The 25,300-nt window shown below is 41.1% G+C and overlaps 1 protein-coding gene across 2 annotated transcripts in view; it reads right to left on the reverse strand.

Moving 5' to 3' along the window:
* Window positions 1–25,300, reverse strand: part of LOC141112370 (protein cornichon homolog 2) — a 411,398-nt gene that overhangs the window by 20,574 nt on the left and 365,524 nt on the right. For both annotated transcript variants that reach the window (XM_073605161.1, XM_073605160.1), the window contains one exon: window positions 5,417–5,560. In XM_073605161.1, the coding sequence (XP_073461262.1) occupies window positions 5,417–5,560 (144 nt within the window). The remainder of the gene's footprint in view (window positions 1–5,416; window positions 5,561–25,300) is intronic.

The following is a 25,300-nucleotide window of genomic DNA, read 5'->3' on the forward strand; positions in this document are numbered from 1 at the left end:
AAGGGAGCCCAGCCCTGGTGCTGAGCAGAGTCTAGCAGCCCTCTGTAGGCAATCTCCAGCTCCCATTCCTGAACGGCCAGAAAATCTATATCTTCCAGTGCCCAGTGCACTTCCGAGACGTTCAGTAGCCCTTCTCTGAAATCCATGATTTCGTCCAACTGCCACTCCAAATCACTCCCAAAGTTAGGGTCCCCTGTCAGCTTCACATACAACAGTCCCAGGCCGCCGTAGCCAAAGCCTTCCATTGGGCTGTCATCCTCTATCCAAGGGCATGCTTGGGATACATGCCACCAGAGGGCTTTGCAGCTCTCATCCAGCCGCATCTCTGCCCAGACCAGCCTACTTAATTCAGCTGTCTGCTCCTTGTGTGTTTTTTCTCCCAAAAAAAGCACCCGCAATCCATGATGCGACTAGTACTTTTCCTGGATGGAGGGGAGAACTTTTCCCTGTTGTCGCTGCTCACGGGCTAGCACTTCCTTCCAGAGTCTGCAGTGGATAGAATCAAACCATCCCAGCAGGACCTGCTCTGATACTGGTCCTCTATGCTGTATCTGCATCTCTCGCAACCTCCTTCTGAATTCCTCTTCCATGGCGGCTGGTATCTGTACCTCTCCTATCCTCTCCTGCTAGCCAGACCTTGGATGCAGGTGTAAGTTTGGATGTCCCAGACTGCAGGAATCGTCCCACTGCTTGCCACCAATGTAACGAAACGTCCCACACTCCGCTTGAGTGCTTTTATCATATACCACTTCCTCCCAGTCTGAATATAGGTATCAGATATTCCAACTGCTCACAAGCACAAAACAAGGCGATACTTGTTTAGTTGCTGAATATGGACTCTTTATTAGAACCAGAATACAAGTCTTATATACAGTTAAAGAGGAGGAGGTTCCCTGCTCCTGCTGATATTACTCTAACAATACACCTGTAAACAGAAACTTAAATTAACATGAGCTAATTAACGAATCCCTTAAAGCAGCCGATGTGACTCCCTAACTACACTACACATTATCATACATCTCAACACAGAACTCCTTCATACAATTGCAGGGTTAATTAGCACAAACAACAATGGGTGAAAGACACTTAGAAGCTGTGGCAAGCCAGACTAGACTCATTTACATTAGAGAAGACAACAGACAGGTGGCTGGAGTCGATGACATTAGCATCTAACCGTATGTGTCCCAACAGTATGAATCGGTCACTATTTCTAATATGGCATATACAGGGTTCCCAGAGTCTGTGTGTCTTGGGGGGATATGGACCTGAATCCAAAGTAACACCAACTCAAGGGTCCCTAGGCATACAGCTCACAATTCCCCCATTCCCCCAAATGCCAGGGCCCATGATCGGTAGGCAAGAGGCTAGCATTCTGTCTCCTCCAAAAGCCTCTGTCCTGGCTAGGTCTGTCACAAACAGGTACATAAATCAAGCGCAAGCTGCACCCCAACAAAATTCTAAAGGGTGTCTACGACTCCTTCATAAAATCCCTTGATTATCCCTAGAGTTCTGTAGTTCTGGTCACATGTAGTTAATATCTTGATATGTTTTCATTTCGGAACTTTACAGAAAAAAATGTTTTTGGCAACATTTTCTTCAGAAGTACTTATCAGGTCAGAACACAAGGAATAATGATTTAGCAAGCCTGTCTAAGGTAAAAATGTGTATGTAAAAACAAAACTTTTTATTAATTTTGAATATAACTTCTGACAGTTTTTTTTTCTACTGTCTGTGTTCCTGTTGGGGAGATTCAGCCACACTATTGGTCCTGGTCACTATTGTCTTTGGTACAAAAAGTGATGTGAAATCTGAAATTTTTGAGTTGTCACAGAAACAGTAGGTGAAGTCAAATCTTCCAATAGGATAACCTGTTCTGATTACAGCCCTATAAGAGAGGGTATCTCCTCAGTTTGAAGAGATCGTCTTTTATTTCCTGTTTCCCTAGGACAGAAAATGAATGGAAATCTTCCCAACAGGACCCTAACCACATAAAAAAAAAATTAAAATTAAAAAAACACAACTTAATTGTTTCCTACTCTTTCCAAAACTTTGGAAAACCTACCTACATTTTAAGAAATATGTAAAAAATTTAATTTCCTGAACTCACTGCTTTGGGTGGACATGGATTTACAAGAACTCTACAGCACATCAATGCTCATCAGTATTTTTTTAAACTTCTAGGGAAAATGCCTACAGAAGCACACAAACAGTGTTCCTTAATCATTAAGTGACACAGCATTAAGTAATAAAATCCGTTTCCTTATCACTATTAACCACCTGACACAGCATTCAGCATTGCTTATCGTTCAGTGCTGTATGCCACAATAAAAGCATAACCTTTAGCCAAATGGAGACATCGACTGGTTAAAAAAAAAAACGGCCGATGATTGGCCTGTGTGTATGTTAGTTGGTCCAACAGAAGCCGGCTGAGCATGCTGCAAAACCAGCTGCCGACCGGCTCCCAATCAGCACTCTCAGCCAATGGCTGAGAGCGCTGATCGGAGTGTTTTGGCAGGGAGGGGCGTCCCCCTGTCAGAACACAATAGCTCAGCAGAGGAAATCGCTGTACTAACATCGGATTGTTAGTACAGCGACTCTGACCGAAGCTGTCAGGGTTTTTTCCTTCAACCCACTGGGTTGAACGAAAGAAAACTGTTATGCCCTCTACACACAATAGGATTTTCCAATGGAAAATGTGTGATAGGACCTTGTTGTCGGAAATTCCGACCGTGTGTAGGCTCCATCACACATTTTCCATAGGAATTTCCGACACACAAAGTTTGAGAGCTTGCTATAAAATTTTCCGACAACAAAATCCTTTGTCAGAAATTCAGATCGTGTGTACACAAATCCGACGTACAAAGTGCCACGCATGCTCAGAATAAATTAAGAGACAAAAGCTATTGGCTACTGCCCCGTTTATAGTCCCGATATACGTGTTTTACGTCACCGTGTTCAGAACGATCGGATTTTCCGACAAGTTTGTGTGACCGTGTGTATGCAAGACAAGTTTGAGCCAAAATCCGTCGGAAAAAATCCTAGGATTTTGTTGTCGGAATGTCCGATCAATGTCCGACCGTGTGTACAGGGCATTAGTGTGTACCAGGCATTAGAATACTCAATGCTTAGATCCCAAATGAAGTTAAAAGCGTTTTTAGCTCCATATGGTCCAGGGTCCAGTGCTCCTGTATGTTATTTGTTTTTGATTTGGGTTTTTAATTGCCCAAAATACTTTTTATTTCAATACAAATTGATTTCTACTTTCACACTCCAGTACTCTATACTAGTATAACTGAGTAACAGTAAATCACACCGTTCACCACAGGTGTCCTCACATAGATTTGTTTTTCAGCGGAAGAGAGGGGTGTGCCTGACTAGGTCTGTTACTGAGAGAGTACAGCAGGCCTACCTCTGACAAATATCATATGGCAAAACCATGTTGAGAAAGGAAAAAGGGTCCTGCCGCGCTATGGACTAAACGTCTAAAATTATTATTTATTATTATTATTTTATTTCAGGTACTTATATAGCGCCGTCAATTTACGCAGCGCTTTACATATACATTGTACATTCACATCAGTCCCTACCCTCAAGGAGCTTACAATCTAAGGTCCCTAACTCACATTCATACATACTAGGGACAATTTTAGACAGGATCCAATTAACCTACCAGGATGTCTTTGGAGTGTGGGAGGAAACCGGAGGAAACGCACGCAGGCACAAGGAGAACATGCAAACTCCAGGCAGGTAGAGTCGTGGTTGGGATTCGAACCAGCGACCCTTCTTACTGCTAGGTGAGAGTGCTATCCACTACACCACTGTGCCGCCCAATTACAAGTTGTGTGACAAGCTACTGCCCCCCAATCAACTGCCAAAGCAGATGTCAGTAATAAAGAAGAGTGGGTATGGCACTACTAATATAATAAATTAAATTAAATTTAATTTTGTTGTGTAAATAAAGGTAAATATTACCATATACCAAAGAATGTGCAAAAAACGCAATATATACATAAAATCCTCTGGCATCAAATGCAATTCATTACTGTCAGAAATGTGCAGATAAGCAAAATATAGTGCAAATGAACCAGTGTTAGCTTAAGGTAGACATACCATATAGAGCATAAATAAGTTTACACAATGCTCGCATATCATATATAGAAGTTCCACATGCATAAATAAATCAAAACATATATGAAATGAATATGAAGTCCATTGGTGAAAAACGTGATTAAGAATCGTGATTAAAAAACAAAGTCTTTGAATCTAATAGGTGGACAAGAGTCATATAATTTTTATATATTGCGTTTTTTGCTACTTTTTTGGTATATGGTAATATTTACCTTTTTTTGCACAACAAAATTCAATTTAATTTAATTTATTATATTAGCAGCACCATACCCACTCTTATTATATATTTTTTTCTTTTAAACAATGTTGAGATACCCTGCACAACTGGAAGTTGTTAGTATAATGTCTATGTGACTGTATACATATCTCTCTGAATTCATTTACACTTTTAGATTATTATGGTTTCGCCACAAACCTGTTCTTTGTCACCCTAGGAAAGGAACGTTGTTAGGACTATAGAACACCTCCCTCTCTCTCATCTCCATAACATAGGTAGTAAGTGTTCTGTAGTTCCCAGATTAACCTGTGTAGGTTTGCCTGAGATCTTGAAATAAGTCTGCAATGGGCACATGACAGGAGACAGCAGGATTTTTTTGCAGTTATTGAACAGATATAACAAATCTCCTTTTATATTATATTTAACAGATCAAAAGGTAGCAAAGAGAAATTTATTGTTAGGGTTTATATGCACTTTAAGTCTTTGACAAAAATATATTCAGAAAAGATAAATCTTTAATTAAACTTAAAGCGGAGTTCCACCCAAAAATGGAACTTCCGCTTTAAGGGAGGTGACCCCTGACAATGCCACATTTGGCATGTTTTTTTTGGGGGGGGGGGCGGTACTCTCTTTTCAGAGGGTCCCAGCTTCCACTTTCTCCCGGCGCACTGCGGCACCGGAAGGGAGATCACCTCTCCCCCTTCCCCCTCAGCAATCATTTGGGTCACGTCACAGGTCCCAGATGATTGCCCGGCCAGTCACGGCGCGGTTTGCGCATTCGCAGTGGGTGCCCGGCTGTGAGGCCACAGCCGGGTGCCCACAGTTACAATGCCGGGGCCGCAGAGAGGAGGGGGAGACGAGCAGGGCTTCGTTCCCCCCGCATCGCTGGACCCTGGGACAGGTAAATGTCCGATTATTAAAATTCAGCAGCTGCAGTATTTGTAGCTGCTGACTTTTAATTGTATTTTTTTTATTCGGAACTCCGCTTTAAGAAGAAGAAGTAAGCTTGATTACTGAATGTGAAATTTCATTCCCAAAAAAAAATCAATTTTGAGGTATCATATAACTTACCTGTACAGGTAGTAAAAGAAGGACAGCAGGTAGAATGCCAATTTGCACCAAGCTTCTTTCTGGCAGTAATTTAGAATGTCCACATTCATTATGGACACTGGGTCAAACATAGCTTCTGAGCCATCTGCCGGTCGGTGGAAGTACCTGTAACAGGTAACAAAAAAAAAAATCACTTAACCAGCTCATATGCTTTTCTAAATAATGTTCCATTATGCGTAGAATAATGTTAGCTTCTTAATGGCATCTTCAGCTATCTCAGTGCGCAGTTATCGAAGGAGACAGCTGCCAAGTGTAAAATTACTAATTAATAACTGTATTGTCAAGAACATCTAGGACCAGCTGACAGAATTGAACAAGAATTCTGACATTTTAAATGTTCTACTTCAGTGGCACTTCATGGAAAAATAATCAGTAATTCAGTGTGTTAAAGGAAAACTACACTTTTGTTAAACCTTTGCTGTAATATATTGTAAATAATGATTACACTGGGCATTTTGCATTGTAAACGATTAAAATTTACCTTTTACATTTCAGCCATCTATGATTTAAAAAAACACAAACAATTAAAATTTAGTTTTTTTAAACCATGTTGCAGGCAAAATGTCAGACCCCTGAACACTATACTTGGTTTAATGTAGCATACATTTCATCTTTGGTGATTTACAGGCCAAAAATGCCTAGCATACACTGATTATTAATTATAGAAAAAGACCATCCCATTTAGCTTGAGGTAAGTTACTTGAATGGTATTTTCTGTATCTACAGAAGAAGGTACGAATCTGTTATGAAATTTGCTAAAACTCTTATTCTCCGTACACACGGTCGGACTTTGTTCGGACATTCCAACAACAAAATCCTAGGATTTTTTCCGACGGATGATGGCTCAAACTTGTCTTGCATACACACGGTCACACAAAGTTGTTGGAAAATCCGATCGTTCTAAACGTGGTGATGTAAAACACGTACGTCGGGACTATAAGCGGGGCAGTGGCCAATAGCTTTCATCTCTTTATTTATTCTGAGCATGCGTGGCACTTTGTCCATCAGATTTGTGTACACACGATCGGAATTTCCGACAACGGATTTTGTTGTCAGAAAATGTAATATCCTGCTCTCAAACTTTGTGTGTCAGAAAATCCGATGGAAAATGTGTGATGGAGCCTACACACGTGATGTAAAAAAAAGAAAGGGGGCAGAGACTCAACGAGCAATTAGAGATTGGGATCAGAGCTGGAAAAGTTAAGATTCTACAATTAAATACATGAATGATAAAAATGCACATTAAGGGGTCTGTTTTCTAATGTTTTATCCCAGGAGTCACACTTTCATCATACATTTTTTACTTAAGATTTAGTTAGAAATATTAGAGAATCTTGGGTGAAAAACACTAATAAATAGACACCATAGAGAAAACAATTTTTGGTAAGTACAAAAAAATTCTATTGTGTCTTGATCCCAGTGTTTCTTATCAAGAGAAACTGTTTGCTCCTCCAGTGATTGTAGTTGTATTAATATACTTGCAACAAAGACAACTGGATACTGTCCATAATCCTTTTTTTCATTTGCACTAACATACAAACTGAGGACAAACTTTTGGGATGTACCCATTTCTTTGGTTTGTTGATCATAATCACTATCATACTATTCACAGAATTCACCACATCTACATGTGCAAGTCATGGACAGAAATATGTGCTGTTGCAATTAATTCATACATTTTATCACTAAGTTATCACCTTTCTTCTTTTTATTTTCAGGCAATATGATACATCTGTGTTAAAAGACATATTGTCAATCTTTGTCTATATAGATCAACAAAAGTATATTAAAACAACTGCGGCTGTGTCACTTATTTATTTTGTAAAACTCGCACATCATCATTACAGCACATTGATACATCGATACCTCACATTCCCTGCTAACAAAAAATGGTCTTTCGTAGAGACGTTTCAGAAATGGATTTCCTTCTTCAGGGCTGTGCAGTGTAAAGGGTATACTTTGTCTAAATCAGAATACATTGTATAAGTATATATACACATATTCCAAATATCATGGAATCTTTAATATGTTTGCATGCACTCACAGTGTAGTAAAGCAGAAAAATAAAGTATACTGCCGTCACTTTAAAACCAGATGCTGCTGCCCACTTATCCAACAAGGTGCCACATAAAGAGCTCAAATCAGCTTTGAATCAATTAGGGTGCACTAAGGCCACCTATGCATACACCAAAGGCGGAAGTGTATTAAAGTTCTACCCCAAGACTATAATGTCAGGTCTCTAAATCAAAAAAACTGCAACCACCCAATGAGGTGAGTCGTGGTATTTATAAGTGCCAACTGCACCTGAGGTTCCCTATAGATAACCGATACATTCCATACCTTTAAATTACTAATCAATGTGCTGTAATGATGATGTGCAGCTTTACAAAATAAGTACCACAGCTGCAGTTTTATTGATATGTATAAATAAAGATTGACAATATGGTTTGTTTTGACACAATTGTTTCATCTTGCCTGTAAAGTCCCACTATGAGGATTTTCTAACACCCTAATTGTTCTAATGTCAGTATGTTGGTAAATATGTTTCTGTCTATAACCCATTCCAATGATTTAATTTTTCTTTGGTACTGTTGGTTAACAAATACGCAAGTGGTTGTTCCTATATTTGCTTTCCACAGATCTACAGTATATATCAAACCACAACATAAAAATATTTCCCAGACTTCTTCACTAGTAGTAAGTGTTGATTACAATGAATTACGCTTTGCATTTATTGACCAGTGTGTAGGCTAAACATAATGCCACTGTTTTCTTAGGAAGGTAGAGAGGAGGAGAGGGAGGGAAAGAAGGAAAACAAAATGCATTAGTGTTTTTAGTAGGAATGAGACAATTAGCCTGGGTATGATTTGCAGGCCATTTGTAAAATGTATGGTAAATTCCGGAAACTGCAAACTTTAAAGTTAATGGAGTGATTTTAGCTATTTTCAAAGCTAATAGGAAAGGGATTGTCAGACAAAGGGCATAGAGAGCCTAGCATTGCCATCTGAGGGCAACACAGAAAAACACAATTTTTTTCTAATACATGCTTGGGAGATGCTTTTAGGCTGTATGTGGTGTTATAGAACAGTACAATTCTCACGGACAGCACCTATGACACTGTATTCTGCCATCACATATTTTGCATGTGTAATTGATTTTTTTACTGTCCAGTGGCAAAACAGTCTCATAGTGTAGCTTATGTTCATTTTTCACAGTACCACACTGTAATGACTTAAACGTTTACTAAAATGTCAATAAAGAATCCACAAAAACACTTCAAAACTACAATACACATTCCAAGGATGAGTTTTTTCTGAAATAAAAACGAGCGCGGGTTTCAGAGACAATAGCCACACAAACAGTACAGTCGCTGGGGAGTATGTAAGCAGATTGATAGGATGTGAAGAGGCAGTTATTATCATGAAATAAAAGTTAGAGTGTATTATTTCTAAAACAAAAGCCAGAAATATGGTCCTTCATGCACACTATGTTGTCATTTTTACTAGGTCACAATTTCAGAGGCAGAGACTGTGCGGGTTTTACAAAAAAAATTAAACATAGAGTGTATTATTTCATAGACAGCAGCTGGAAGTATTGTAGACACGCAATCGTTAGCATTGAAGCAATTGCAGTAGGCCATATTTTTAAAAAGACACATAGCCTGCAGCTTTTCATTTAAAAAATCCACGATTAGACAGGGTTGTCCAACAACAGGCCAGTCTTGCGCTGCTTAATGAATTACCACCTGGGTGACCCCACCTACTGAACTGTTTGGTTTAATTTGTTCTTAGATCACTATAGCAGGAGCATGGAAGATGCCCTCAGTGTCCTTTAAACAGTTGAAACATAGAATTTTGTAGATTATGATTCATGAAAAGGTTGCTAGTATTGTTAATGAGGGGCAGAACCTCTTTAAACAAACTTGGCAGCCTTGGGCGACATATCTCCATATACCTCTCTCTGACTGCTGGCACGGTAAGGTTTTCAGGCTCCTACCCCCCTCCTTCGTCCTCCCCTGTAACCTAGGTCCCCCTTTTTTTCGTGATACTTCCTTTCCCTCTGACTCTTGTCCTGACATCACAGAACTCCCCTCCCATCTCTAGACTCGCCGTCGCCCTTCCCCTGACAATCACACTAATGTAGCTTGAATGCCAAGCTGGAGACTGTGAAAACAGTTAGCCCCATAAACACTGGAAAGCATTTGAGGCACAGGTGCTGCAAACTTTCATAGAAGGAGATAGCTGAGCAACTGTCAATAATCATTACACAGTGGGACATTGCTGACACTTTGTACTTATCTCTACTAACAGAGGGGGAGGAGGAGGGATACATGCTTTCACAGGTCATCATTACCAACAAAGCCAAACTGAGACAAACAGCTTCACACAGATTTAACCCCACAGCTGCCAGGGAGAGAGGCAAGCAGGAGGATCAAACTGAACCCCTCAATGATGTGCGCTGATGAGGCTGCACTGATAGGCACTGATGAGGCAGCACTGGTGTGCACTGATGAGGTGGCACTAATGAGGAAGCACTGATAGGTGGCACTGATAGGCGGCACTGATGAGTAGGGATAGTCCCGATGTTGGAGTCAAATCGATCGCCGCAGACCGCCCCATAATGCACTGCAAGATCGCTGGGCATTGACGGCTGCTGATTGGCCAAAGCATGCACCTGACCTGCATGCTTTGGCCAATCATAGCGCGATCTGCTGTGAGAGCCAGGATTGACCAAAGGCAGAGTGCCTTTGGCTAATCATGGCTCAGAGGGCTAAGTCCATGCCCCACACTATCCTTTGGCCAATCATGGCTGAGGGGGCTAAGTCCACACCCCACACCTGCTTACATGGTGGCCGTGTATAGTGTGATAATAACGTGGAGAGGAGAACTTGAGCTAGATTAGGCAGGTTAGTTTGTGGTGTGTAGGCAGTTTAATATATATATATATATACATAGTGCAAACAATGTATTAATATATATATATATATATATATATATATATATATACACAGCGCATTCAGTGTACACTATATATACAGTGCAGTCAGTGCAGAGTATGTAATAGTGCATTGAAGTGGTTAAGGGGAACCCTATGACAGAATTAGGTAAACCCCCCCCCCCCCCAAATCCATACCAGGCCCTTTGGGTCTGGCATAGATTTTAAGGGGAACTCCATGCCAAAATGTAAAAAAAACAGCAGGGGGTTCCCCTCCAAAATCCATACCAGGCCCTTTGGGTCTGGCATATATTTTAAGGGGAACTCCATGCCAAAATTTTAAAAAATGGCTTGGAGTCCCCCCAAAATCCATACCAGACCCTTATGCGAGCAAGCAGCCTGGCAGGCCAGGAAAGTGAGGGATGAGCGAGCGCCCCACCTTCTGGACCATACCAGGCCACTTGCCCTCAACATGGGGAGGGTGCTTTGGGGTCCCCCCCAAAGCACCTTGTCCCCGTCAAAGCTGGCCCGGCCTGGTGGTTGTGGGGGTCTGTGGGTGAGGGGCTTATCAGAATCTGGAAGCCCCCTTTAACAAGGGGGCCCCCAGATCCAGGCCCCCCTAAACCCCCTACCCATTCACCAAAAAAAGCGTCAAAAAGTAAAAACCACAATAGACAGTTTTTCACAATTTCTTTATTAAAAAAGGAAAAAAAAAAAGTGTCCGGCGATGTCCAATCCTCTTCAATTACACCACACGGCGAACCCGAAAAATTAAAAAAAAGCTCCACCTCAATGGGAGGCCTTCTGGCGACTGCTGTCTCTTACCTGTGACAACTGTTATATAGGCAAGGGTGGGGCCACCCGGTGATGTAACCGAGTGACCTGCCCCCTTCAGACATCATGAGGGGGCAGAGTCATCCAGTTACGTCAGCGGGTGGCCCCATCCTTGCCTTATCTAACAGCTGTCACAGCCAAAAGACAGCAGTCACCGGGATTGATGATGGCTGTACATCGCGGGACATTGTTTATTTATTTTTTAATAAAGAAATTGTCAAAAACTGTCTATTGTGGTTTTTACTTTTTGACACTTTTTTGGTGAATGGGTAGGGGTACAATGTACCCCACACCCATTCACATAGGGGGGGATCTGGGGGCCCCCTTGTTAAAGGGGGCTTCCAGATTCTGATAAGCCCCCCCACCCGCTGACCACCACAACCACCAGGCCAGGGTTGTGGGGATGAGGCCCTTGTCCCCATCAACATTGGGATAAGGTGCTTTGGGGGGATCCCAAAGAAGCCTCCCCATGTTGAGGGCAAGCAGCCTGGTATAGTTCAGGAGGGGGGCGCTCGCTCTTCCCCCCGTTTCCTGGCCTGCCAGGCTGCTTGCATGGTTAAGGATCTGGTATGGATTTTTGGGGGGGATCCCACACCAATTTTTTTTTATTTTGGCGTGAAGTTCCCCTTAAATCCATACCGGACCCGAAGGGCCCCCCCCAATTTTTTCCTTGATTTTTCATCTATATTGCCACGAGCCGGCAATACATTACAGCCACGAGCAAGTTTGAATTACATTTTTTTCTTAGAAATGTCATTTTGCTGCGGCACTGTTGTACACATCACACATATGTGCCACTTTACAGGCAGACGAAGGGGACCACCCAGGCACAATATTTAAAAGGAATATTTCATTTTTATTGTTTCACTGTAAGCATTATTAAAATCACTGCTCCTGAAAAAAAATCAGTTTTTAAAACTTTTTTTTGCATTGATACATGTCCCTTAGGGCAGTACCCAGGTCCCCATACACTTTTTATGGCAATAACTTGCATATAAGCCTTTAAAATTAGCAATTTTGATTTTTCATGTTTGTGTCCCATAGACTTTAATAGGGTTTGCATGTTTGCAAAAACTTTCTGCCTGTTCGCGTGTTCTGGTGCAAACTAAACCAGGGGGTGTTTGGCCCACCCCTACTGATGAGCACTGATAGGCAGCACTGATAAGCGGCACTGATGGGAATTGATAGGCAGTACTGATAGGTGACACTGATGAACACTGATCAACACTGATAGGTGACACTGATGAGCACTGATTGGCAGCACTGATGGGGCACTGGTGGGCACTGATTGACAGCACTGGTGGGCACTGTTGGGATGGCACTGATAATCAGTGCCCTGATTATTAGTGTAGATGTCCCTTTACCATAAGACGATTATCGGCTCTCCTCTCCTCACGCTGTTGGCATGAGGAAAAGAATGTCAATAATCGGCTTGTGTTTACATCGTGATCAGCTTTCATTGGACACAGCTGATCACGAGGTAAAGGGCCCCGGTGATGGTCCTTTACCCCGATATGTAAGATAGCAGCGATCACAGAGTGTGCCTTCCATGCTCTGCAGAGGGCAAGCGGGCAGCACGAACATGGGAGGATGTCCATGGATGCCCTCCCGGCAAAGTAACCCTGCACTGTAGCCATCTTTCGACAATAGCGCAGGCGGGAACAGATTAAAATAATATAAATGTCATGCTTACTTGCTCTGCGCAATGGTTTTGCATAGAGAACACCCGAAACTCCTCTTCTGGGGCTCCTGCACTGGCACTCATTGGCAAGTGCTGCCATAGCAAGCCACCTCCTATGGGGGCACTCATTCGGGCTAGATCCCTATAGACACAGGCAGTTTGTCTGGGCCCTGACCCCACTCCCTCATCTCAAGATTTGATTGACAGCAGCAAGAGCCAATGGTTGTCACTGCTATCAATCTGCCCTCTGAGGAAGGAGAGAGCAAAGAGAGCTGCTGCTCTTTGGCACAGTGCTGGGTCGAGATCAGGTAAGCATAAGGGGGGTCTGGGGGGATCCTGTGGCACAGAAGGCTTTTTACCTTAAAAGCCTTTAGAACTACTTAACCTTTTCGCTGCCAGAGCCGTTTTTGCATTTTTTGCACAGATGTTTAAAAAATAATTTTAGGCCTGAAGATTACATAAAACCCCCAAACATTATATATTTTCTGAAAGCAGACACCCTAGAGCTGTGATGGCAAGTGAACCTTGGCACCCCAGATGTTTCCCATGATGCTCATGCACTCTGCAGTGTGGTTGAGCATCATGGGAAATATAGTTCCAAAACATCTGGGGTGCCAAGGATCGCCACCACTGCCCTAGAGAATGAAATAGTGGTAGTTTTGTATGTCATTCGTAGGTGTGTATATGTGGGGGAAGGGGCTCAAAAATTTGGGGGGGATTTTATGTGCTTGGGTGTTACTATTTTTTTGCAATTAAAAATGTATTTATTTTTGGTCAACTTTTTTTTTATTACACAGGGTACAAATAGTCCCCTATGTGACAATGATTTCGTGACCAGCTCTCAGAAGACATGAGAAGACATGAGACCCTGCATGTCTTCTCTGGTCTCCACTGAATGTATTTCAATGCAGATCGCATTGAAATACATAATTACATAGTTAGTCAGGTTGAAAAACGACACAAGTCCATCTAGTTCAACCAATAAAAAGGGGGGGGAATCATCAGTTCCTCTAATCTATCCTCATAGCTGAGCTCCTCCATGCCTCTTATCAGTTTGGTTTCCCCTTTTCTGCGTTTTCTCCGGTTCCTCAATATCCTTTTTGTAAACTGGTGCCAAAAACTTAACTGCATATTCCAGATGAGGTCTTACTAATGATTTGTACAGGGGCAAAATTATGTGTTTCTCCCTAGAGTCTATACCTCTCTTAATACAAGAAAGGACTTTGCTCATTTTGGAAAACGCAGCTTGGCATTGCATGCTTTTATTAAGCTTATGATCTACTAAAGCACCCAGATTCCCCCAGTTGTACTCCCCCTAGTATGTATGATGCATGCATATTCTTAGCCCCCACTTGCATAACTTTACATTTATCAACATTAAGCCTTATTTTCCATATAGTTGCCCAATTAAACAGTGCATTGAGGTCGGCTTGTAAGTTTGAGACATCCTGTAAGGACCTTATTCCACTGCATAGCTTGGTGTCATCTGCAGAGACTGAAATGGTACTTTTAATCCCAGACCCTATATAATTTATAAATATATTAAAAAGTAGGGGTCCAACACTGAAAACCTTAGATCATTCAAAGTAAGAGTCATAACCACTACTCTCTGAATTCAGTCTTTTAGACAGTTTTCTATCCATCTACAAACTGATCTTTCCAAACCTGTAGACTTTACCTTATACATTAGCCATGTGTGAGTGAGGAACTGTGTCAAACACTTTTGCAAAATCCAAGTATAACACATCCACAACCACCTCTCTGTCCAAGGTTTTACTTACCTCCTCATAAAAAGAAATACGATTTGTTTGACAACTACTGTCTCTTTAATGAATCCATGCTGTCTGTTGCTTAAATTTATTTTTTCTCAGCACAAACTCATCTATGTGGTATTTTATTAAACTCTCCAGTATCTTCCCAATGATAGAAGTTAAACTAACAGGTCTATAGTTACATGGTAAAGACTTTAAACCCTTTTTAAATATAGGCACCACATTGGCCTTACGCCAATTCAGTGGTACTATGCCAGTCATTTAAGAGTCCCTAAAAAATAGAAACAATAGCTTTGAAATGATAGAGCTCAATTTTTTTAGGATTCATGGGTGTATGCCATCTGGTCCAGGTGCTTTTTCCACCTTTATTCTGTTAAATATTTCTGGACCATATAAATTTTCAGCCATTGTGGATCATTTGGGGCTGTGTCAATACCATCCCCATTAAGGACATGAGCTCCCCCATGCTCCTTTGTATACACAGAGCTGAAGAAAGTATTTAATAAATTTGCCTTCTCTTTGTCCCCAGTCACCCACTCTAGATTATTTTGTAAAGGGTCTACATGCTCAGACCTAACCTTTTTACTAATTATATATTTGAATTTTTTAGAGAATTATTTAGAGTTTTTATCTTTGGCCGTGAGCCACATAGGTTTTATTCTTAGCCTTTTAAACTTATTGTTTATGGGAATATATTTTGCAGTGCGTTCAAATACAGTCTTTTTGAAGAATTCCAATTTCTGTTCTGTGTACATCGATGCCAATATTCCCCCCCAGTCTAAGTCTTGGAGGGTAGCCCTCATCCATGGAAAATTTGCTCTCTTAAAGTTGTGTTTTTATATTTCCAGTATGAGCTTGTAGCTTACAGCTATGAATAAATTAAATGGTTAAGCCATGGTGATAGTGCATTCAAGTCTCTATTGTCTGTTCTGTGCATCACTGTGTGTCCTTGTCTACAAGCACAGCTCATACACATTCAGCTTCCATTCAAGTCGGGTAACATCTTTGTGGGAAATCTGACTTTCCTCCATTTTAGCTCTGATCCCTGAGGGGTTTGGTTGTTGGTGTGCAGCTCCGGGGAGAAGGTAACGTAACGAAGGATAGTACTCCCCTGGGGCCTAAATCAGCCCAGAGATGGGGCAACATGAAAGCAAAAAATAAACCAGGATATACAACATATCTGAAAGGCATATCCCATCACTGGGTTTCCAAATGCCAGCACTAAGGACGATCTTCTTTCATTATTGCTACACAGTGGCACATACTGTGTATGCTTTTAACCCCAGGAGGGGGAGAAGAATCTGGTGAGTGCAGCTGCAATAGGAACACGAATTAAGATATGCACGGTGTGTTCACTCACTGAAAAGTCCATCTGACTTAAAGAGGATTTCCTTCACGGGCACAAGAGCACTTTATAATTTAAAATCCAATATTATTATCGTTATTTTTATTTTTATATTTATTTATTTTATTTTTTTTTTATTTTATTACCTTTTTATTTTCATTTATTCATTTTCATATTTTTATCATCCAGCAGTCTTGGCTTTTTGATGTTATTTTCACTTGTTATATGTATAATGGACACTATAGAAATGTAGACCTAGGAAATCTGCTTGTTTGGTGGTTTTAATAATTAGCACTTTGGAAAGTTTTATGTAAGCATATCATTTGTAATTGCACTTTAGATTGGTTCAGCAAGTATCACAATTTTGCTTAGTATTTTATCCTTAACGGATATATGGATTTTTTTGCACCAGGAATCACTTGCTTTGTTTGGTTTTAGCTTTAATGTAAAATAACAGCGTAAAAGTAATTTTTGGTTGGTTTATTCGATTGATACACTTTGGTGATACTTATCAATACACAGTGTAATATCTTCTTAGTCTCTAGGATTTTTCAAAGGAAACACCCCATATATTTTTATACCACTATGTGATACCAGCAGAACAGCGCCATATCTACTTTGTTTTCTTATTATGTATCATTGCTAGTGGTAGTAATTAGTAGAGGCAGCAGTTCTAACCCCCTCCAACCCTTCATTAACATTTAGTCCGTTGCGCAGAGATTTTTCTCTATTTCTGTGTGTGTGTGTGTGTGTGTGTCACTAGCATTTTCAATATCCCTGAACATTGTGTTCACTAAGAAACACAAGTTTTTTTTAACCTATCTACACTCCCTACCAACACCACCTACAACCTACTGTGGAAGGGAGTTCCACATCCTTTCTGCTTCAACAGTAAAAGAACCCTTTATACATTTTAAGACTGAACCGCCTCTCGCCCAACTTGAAGGGCTGGCATTAGCTCTTGGGGCACAGAAGCTTCTAGTAAGCCACATATTCTAATATTTTGGCAGCAATTGCAATTCAAAAATCACCTGGCTGTGTATGTAGTGTGTAATTGTTGAGGTCTTGTCTAAGGGATTCATCTTTGTGGTGCTCTAAAGTTTGCAACAGCTCCCTGTGATTGCCTTTAAATATCTATAATCTATTGCCAAGATGTGTGGTTTTCCCCTTGAGATTATTAATTGCTTGAACGTATTTTGTATTTTGGCAATGAGCTGTACAAGATTTGCCTTATTCGGGAGTGCCCTAAAGCATTCCCTTATATTGCAGTGTCAACTTAGGTCTTCCAATTTCCAATTTAGAAACCTCTGATTAAATTGTCACTCTACAATCTACATCAGACTATATTTATTTCACAGAAAGAGACAGCAAAATATTGTACAGAATTCATACACACAAATTAAAAATGTTACTTGGCCGCATTTTGAAGATGAGATTCCAGGCAGCTTTTGATTAAAAAACAGAAAACAAAATAAACATTAGAGTGTAATATGTAATAATCCAAAAATGCTAAATATTGTATTAAGTCCGCTTGCAATATAATGGCTATCCTATATTGGTGAATCATATGTGAAAAAAATATTTAAATCAAAGAGTGATAGTGAACGTTCATAAAATGCTTGAAAAATGAATAAAGTCCATTCATAAACAAAAGTTCAGTGAAAGAACACAGGTGAGTCCAATAGACGAGGATCCCACATCCAAAATTCAACCACCTCAACCCGCATGAGAGGGAAGGGGAAGAGCGAGATGTGAAGGGAACGTCCAGACTCCAGGTGCATCCAGGTAACAATAAGGTTATGCGCTTACCAGAACCGATGGACCTCCTCTGTGGCGAGGTCAGACACACAGGCAGGTACAGCCCTCTGCAGGGACACATGAACTCCCACGTCAGGAGGATCTTAGGATGTCTGTAGTAGGGGCAGGCAGGTCAATCTAAAAAAACTCACTGGTCCGAAGGACCGTGAGTGCAGAAAAACTCCAATGGTGTAGTATGGATAAATAAGCCTTTTATTGCTTAAACATGCGGAGAACACTCTTCCACCATAAAAACATTTTAAAAAGCCGGCAAATAAAAACAGTAACGAACACCCGTGTGCAATACAAACATGGGGCGTACAAGGTGATGGCATGTAGTGCGTAGCCACACCCTACATGTTTCGTCATAAATGATGTCTTCAAAGGGGCACGGGCGATGCACTGAGCCATCACCTTTATAATGGTAAACGTCAACCAGACCTCGTTTTCGCCTGGGTGTCGTAACATAATTAACACTGGTGGAGTGCAGGAGAACACCAAGCCTCAATATGATGTATGCTGCGCTGAAATAATTGGGCAAAAAAACAGGAAGAGGAGGAGAAAATAGATGATAGGGTAAAATAAACAAGTACGGATGATGTGTATAGACTAATGCTGTTTAGCAAACATCCGGCGTACATAAGTTCCACAGGGGGACATCAAAACAGTCAGATACAAAATGTAGAACCCAAAATTACCTCTGTCAAGAATAAAAAAAAAACACTTTTGCTAGTGCAATATGCAAGCACGAACAAAACTAAAAAACTGAAAAATAATATATAATAAAAATATATAAAAGTTAACACCGTAAGTGCTCAATAAACCATAAAAATAGGAGAAGAAGTGTTTATTCTCAGTTTATTGGATGACATCATATCGTCCTGGTGTTCCCCTTGCACCCTGAAGGGATTGGGGAATCAAACATTAAAACATTAAAAATCAGGTAAAGGAACAAAAGGGAAAAGGAACTAATCTTAGATTAGGCGTTATCAATAAACACATTAACCTCAATGTCAACGTTTAACCCGAGGGGTCTGAGGCATCTAATTTTATAAATCCACTCCATCTCTAGCTTGGAGATGGCACGTCGTTTTGGCCCCCCTCTCCATGGTAGTTTTAATCTATTGATGTCAACAAGTGAGGTTCCCCTAGGGTCCTGTCTGTGTACCTCTAAGTAATGTTTGGAGACCGGATGGCCTTTATAACCCCTCCTAATATTCCCAATGTGCTCATTGAGCCTTACCTGCAAGGGTCGCACAGTAGGTCCCACGTACTGTAACCCACAGGGGCAGGTCAGGAGGTACACAACATTGGGAGTGGAGCAAGTAATAAAGGATTTTATTGGAAAATCATGAGAAGTACTGTTGGAATGAAAGTGACTAACCTTTCTTTCTTTGATAGCGTTAATAGAGCACACCACACAGTTCCTACATCTATAGTAACCAACTAGATTTTGAAAGAACGTAGGTTTACTAGTGGGAGGATCACAAACACTAGGGGCCACAAGTGATTTGATTGCGGGAACTCCTTTAAAAACCACCTGAGGTCTGTCAGGGAGTACCGGTCCCAATACAGTGTAATTTTTAATAATATGCCAATGTTTATATAGCAATTTCTGAATTGAAAAGTGTTGGTGGGAGTATCCTGTGATAAAGGGACATATAAACTGATCGCCCTTATCTCTCCCATCAGTCTCACTTTTATCCATTAATAGCTGTTCCCGATCAAGTTTTTCCACCTCATCTAATTTTTCTTTGAGGAAATTGGCCTTATAGCCCTTCTCCATGAACCTATCCGTAAGTACTTTAGATTGGGCCTTAAACTCTGCTGTTGTGGAACAGTTACGCCTCATTCTTATATATTGACTTTTGGGAACTGAGTCAAGCCAGGCCTTATGGTGGCAGCTGTCACTGGGTATAAATGAATTGCGGTCTGTCATCTTACAAAGGGTAGAAGTAAGTAAAACGTCACCTTCCCCCCAAATTTTAAGGTCTAAAAAGTTGACAGTGTGTTGACTAGCCTCAAATTTAAATTTTATCAGCTTGTCGTTATTATTTAGACCCTCCATAAATAAACAAAGGGAATCATGGGAGCCATTCCATAGGAGGAGGACGTCATCTATATATCTAGCCCACAGGACCAATTCTGGTCTTGACTGGTCATAGACAACGTCCTCCTCCCATTTGCCCATAAATAAGTTTGCCAGGCTAGGGGTGAACTTAGCCCCCATGGCCACACCCTTCGTTTGGAGAAAGAACTGCTGGTCATGCCAAAAAAAGTTATGCGTGGTGGCATATTCTAAGAGGTTTTTGTCTCCTTGATAGTGAAAGATCCTTATTTAGAAAATACCTCACGGAAGTAATACCCCAATCGTGGGGAATTATGGTATATAGGGAGGTGACATCGGCGGTAACCAGCCAATGTCCCTCCCTGTATCCACAATTTTTCAACAGACTGATGGTGTGCCTGCTGTCTTTAATATAAGCTGGTAATAGTTTGACTAAAGGTTGAAGGAAGCTATCAATGTACTTACCTGCCCTAGATGTAATGGAATCTATTCCACTAATGATTGGACGACCAGGAAGGTGGGTCGGATCCTTGTGGATCTTTGGCAGGTAGTACATGATAGGTATCCTTGAGGATATTGGTATCAAAAAAAGTTTTTCCTTTTTATTAATAACACCTAACGCAAAACCATGGTCAACAATTTTTTCCAATTCTTTTTTATATTTTACTCGTGGGTCGGATTTAAGAGGGGTGTAGGTATCGCGGTCCCCGACTATACTGCCAAGTTCTTTAAGATAATCGGCCTTGTCGAGGATTACGATCCCTCCTTATCAGCTGGCGTACTAACGAGGTCCTTCTGTTTACAAAGCAGGTCCAATCCTGTCTGTAAGTCTTTAGACATTTTGGTATGCTTAATTTTCAAACAATCGAGGTACCTAAGGAGAACATCCCTAAAGACCTTGATAGAGGCGGGTAGACCTCCTGGTGGGTTGAACAAAGAGGCATTTGCAAGGCCTGAATACCTGATATTAGTAGAGTTCTTATCTTGAGAGCTAATCGGATTGGACAACATATATCTCTTAATATTTAACTTTCTTGTGTACTTGTGAATGTCCATATAAGTTTGAAACTTATTGAGTGATTTAGGAGGTGCAAATTTGAGACCTTTATCAAGGATAGAGGTCTCAGCCTGAGTCAAAGAAATTTTACTCAGGTTAAAAATACCCTGTCCTTTTATTCCCACTTTCTTTTGGCTCTTTGATTTCCTCCCCCCTCTGACTCTTCTCTTTTTTTCTACCAGTCTTTGGGGGTTTTGGTCTCCCCGGGGAAAACCCCAATGTTGTGATTGGGAGTATTCTTCCCACTGGGGTTCATTGGGGGTACGTCGACCCGCCTGTTCACCTCGTTGGAACGGGTTCTTAGGTCTCTTTTTAGGGGACTTAGAATCACCCCCCGATACATGTGTCGGGGGTGTGGTTTGGAAAAAGGCTTATTATGCCTTTCAGGCGACCGATAGGTGACTCGTCTGGAGGATGAGGAGTATTGATTCTGAGTAGGGGGTGGTCTATATACATCTCCTCTGCATCCTCCAGCTGGTGGGTCATTATCTTGCCTGGGGGGATAGGGAACATCCAAATGATCAGTTGGCTCCGTCTCCTCAGCTGCGATCTTACTCTGCCAGTTAAACACAAACCCATTTTTATAGTCTCCCACATCTCGGTTGAATTTTTTCCTTTTTTTATTTTTCTGCTCAATTTCCTCCTTTTCCAATAATTTTTTAAGATTAGTGGATCGTTCCTTGTATTCCTCACTGTTAATATGAGGGGAAAGTTTCTCCTTAATAGGCTTGATCTCCACATCTAATCTGGCTAGTTTACCATTTTTCTTTTGGATCAAGAACTCGAAGAATTTGACACCAGCTTCATTAAAGTACTTGAACCAATCTTGGAGCTCAGTTTCGCCTTTTTGGGGACTGACTTCCCAACTAAGGCTTCTCGGAACCATCGAGTCCGCCACATACTGCTCTAGGAAAGCTATATCCCATTACGTGTGTATCTCAGAGACCATGAGATATTTAAGTCTCAGAAAAAGGCCTCCCAGATCACCCTCTAGTTCATTGCTGGTTTCAAATACCCCATCTTTTTTAATCACCCATGAGGAGCGGTATTCAAACACATCCATGATGGGTGCAAATAAAGGCAGAAGAATTAATCTATGTGGGTTTAAATAAACCAAATAAAGTGAAGGCTGGATAAAAAAGGTGGTGACACAAACAATTGACCTAGGTCATCAGAGGCATGCTCAAGCTGCGAGTAAAACAATATTAACAACTAAATAAATAAAAGAAAAAATACGCTAAGAGCACAAAATAATAAGTAAAGAATGCAGCTGCAACAAAAACCACAAATATCAGTGTAATAAACATGAAAGAAAAAATTAAGTGCGCTTGCAATATAATGGCTATCCTATATTGGTGAATCATATGTGAAAAAAATATTTAAATCAAAGAGTGATGGTGAAAGTTCATAAAATGCTTGAAAAATGAATAAAGTCCATTCATAAACAAAAGTTCAGTGAAAGAAGACAGGTGAGTCCAATAGACGAGGATCCCACATCCAAAATTCAACCACTAATTCAACCATCTAAAAAAACTCACAGCATACATCATATTGAGGCTTGGTGTTCTCCTGCGCTCCACCAGTGTTAATTATGTTATGACACCCAGGCGAAAACGAGGTCTGGTTGCCGTTTACCATTATAAAGGTGATGGCTCAGTGCGTCGCCCGTGCCCCTTTGAAGGAGTAATTTATGACGAAACATGTAGGGCGTGGCTACGCACTACACGCCATCACGTTGTACGCCCCATGTTTGTATTGCACATGGATGTTCGTTACTGTTTTTATTTGCCTGCTTTTTAACATGTTTTTATGGCAGAAGAGTGTTTTCCGCATGTTTAAGCAATAAAAAGGCTTATTTATCCATACTACACCATTGGAGTTTTTCTGCACTCACGGCCCTTCGGACCAGTGAGTTTTTTTAGATTGACCTGCCTGCCCTAGGAACACTACAGACATCCTGAGATCCTGACGTGGAAGTTTGTGTGTCCCTGCAGAGGGCTGTATCTGCCTGTGTGTCTGACCTCGCCACAGAGGAGGTCAATCGGTTCTGGTAAGCACATAACCTTATTGTTACCTGGATGCACCTGGAGTCTGGACGTTCCCTTCACATCTGGCTCTTCCCCTTCCCTCTCATGCGGGTTGAGGTGGTTGAATTTTGATGTGGGATCCTCGTCTATTGGACTCACCTGTCTTCTTTCACTGAACTTTTGTTTATGAATGGACTTTATTCATTTTTCAAGCATTTTATGAACTTTCACCATCACTTTGATTTAAATATTTTTTTCACATATGATTCACCAATATAGGATAGCCATTATATTGCAAGCGCACTTAATTTTTTCTTTCATGTTTACTACACTGATATTTGTGGTTTTTGTTGCAGCTGCATTCTTTACTTATTATTTTGTGCTCTTAGCGCGGTATTTTTTCTTTTATTCAAATATTGTATTGCCTTTATACACCGTATATAAGCACTTTTACTAGGCCTCAGTTTAACAAGAAAAGACTGGGAAGGTTTTAGAGCTGAAGTTTAGGTATGGAGATTGTTGCATAGTTCCACAGGTCCAGCTTGGACCGATGTAAGCATGCATGTGCTATTCCTGCTGATCCCCATGCAAGCTGTAAATCAGTGTAGTAGGCACTACTACTACATACTACAGGGATCACCATTAGTTTGCAGCTCCCGTGCTGAGTAACTGCCCTGCTTTCTGAACACAGACGGCTACTCACTCGACATGGGCGCCATTCAGAGTACACTTTGCATTTCTCAATTAATGCATAGCATTCTTTAATTGGATGAGGTGGAGATTGTGACATCACCACCCCGCCTCTCAATCGCATCCAATCAGGAAATGTATTGCATTCATTCAAAGAATGCAGTGTTCTCTAAATGACACCCATAGTAAGCAACCTCCTGTATGCACGCATCAGGGCAGCTGCTTGGCATAGGACCCAGAAGTTAGCAGTGATTGCTGTAGTAGTGGTAGCCACTATAGTGATTTATAACTTCAGTGGGGATTTGCCAGCTATGGTAGAAGCATGCTTACATTGGTCCAAGCTGGACCAATGTAACCATGCAACCTTTTGCATACCTAACCTTCAGCTTTAACCAAGAAATCACAATTAGAATGCATTGTTTTACAGAGACATAATCCACAAAAGTTCTTGCTGAGCAAAGCAAGGTAGGATAAACAGTATAATCTACCTTTCAGCAAGCACTAAACATTTTGCAGTTGAGTACTAGATGTTGAAACATTAATTACGGTGCCTGATAAAAAGAATACATTGGAAACTTAGAGGCCTAACACAGGATTATAAATTTTACAGCTGAGGCCCAGCTGTTGAAAATGATGAATTACACTTTGCAGTGTATAAGGCACCAAAATAGAGCAGTAGAGACAGCATGAATTGGTAATGCTAGCAGGCTAAGTTTTGGGTGGGGGGCAGATTGCAAGCAAAAATGTATTCTTCAGAATTAGCTGCAGGGTTTACTTCAATAATGATCCAGGATTGCTTCAGGTTTATAAATATGAGCCGATCAATATGTCAGAGGACAGAGGACTTTGTCTTTCTGTCAGAAAACCACCGTCTGCACTGAATGCTCTCTTTCATATCACACTGGCTGCAGGGCAAGTCAACAGCTCAGTCATATACTGGACAAGCTCCAGCCATAGGTCCAGGCTGGAAACACCGAAGTCCATGGTGTCCTCGGTTCGAAGATTGCCCACATTCCCCATGTAATCCAAGATCATGGGGTAGATTTACTAAAGGCAAAAAGACTGTGCACTTTGCAAAGTGCAGTTGCACACTGTAAGAGCAGTTGCTCCAGTGCTTAGTAAATGAGCAGAAGCTCTGCTGATTTTCATCAACCAATCATGTGCAAGCAAAAAAATTTTTTTTTTTTATTTTCCTTGCATGTGATTGGGTATTCTTTGCAAAGTGAAGCTTTACCTCATTTACTAAGCTCTGGAGCAACTGCCCTTCCAGAGTGAAATTGCACTTTGCAAGGTGCACAGTCTATTGGCCTTTAGTAAATCAACCCCCATATGTCAACAGCTAGGCCTGGCTGATGCATTCTGAAAAACAACTAAAAAGCTTCACTGAGGCAGCCACTGCTCCTCCTTTTGGTGATCTGGGGATCAGGGAATCCCGCCACTCTCTGGCAAAGTGGCCAAGAGGTTCACCCACAGCATCTCTTTCAAAGTGGAGCATTTATGCTGAGCTTGCAGCTAAAGATCTGTCATTTCAACCTTGTTAAAAACTACACCTGCGCTCTGTATTAATGTGATACCCCAGCAGCTGACCACAAATGTCTCCCTAAACATCCAATATGTGCATATAATGATCAAGATACAA

Source organism: Aquarana catesbeiana, linkage group LG11 (assembly GCF_042186555.1).
Source record: "Aquarana catesbeiana isolate 2022-GZ linkage group LG11, ASM4218655v1, whole genome shotgun sequence".
Taxonomy (NCBI): domain Eukaryota; kingdom Metazoa; phylum Chordata; class Amphibia; order Anura; family Ranidae; genus Aquarana; species Aquarana catesbeiana.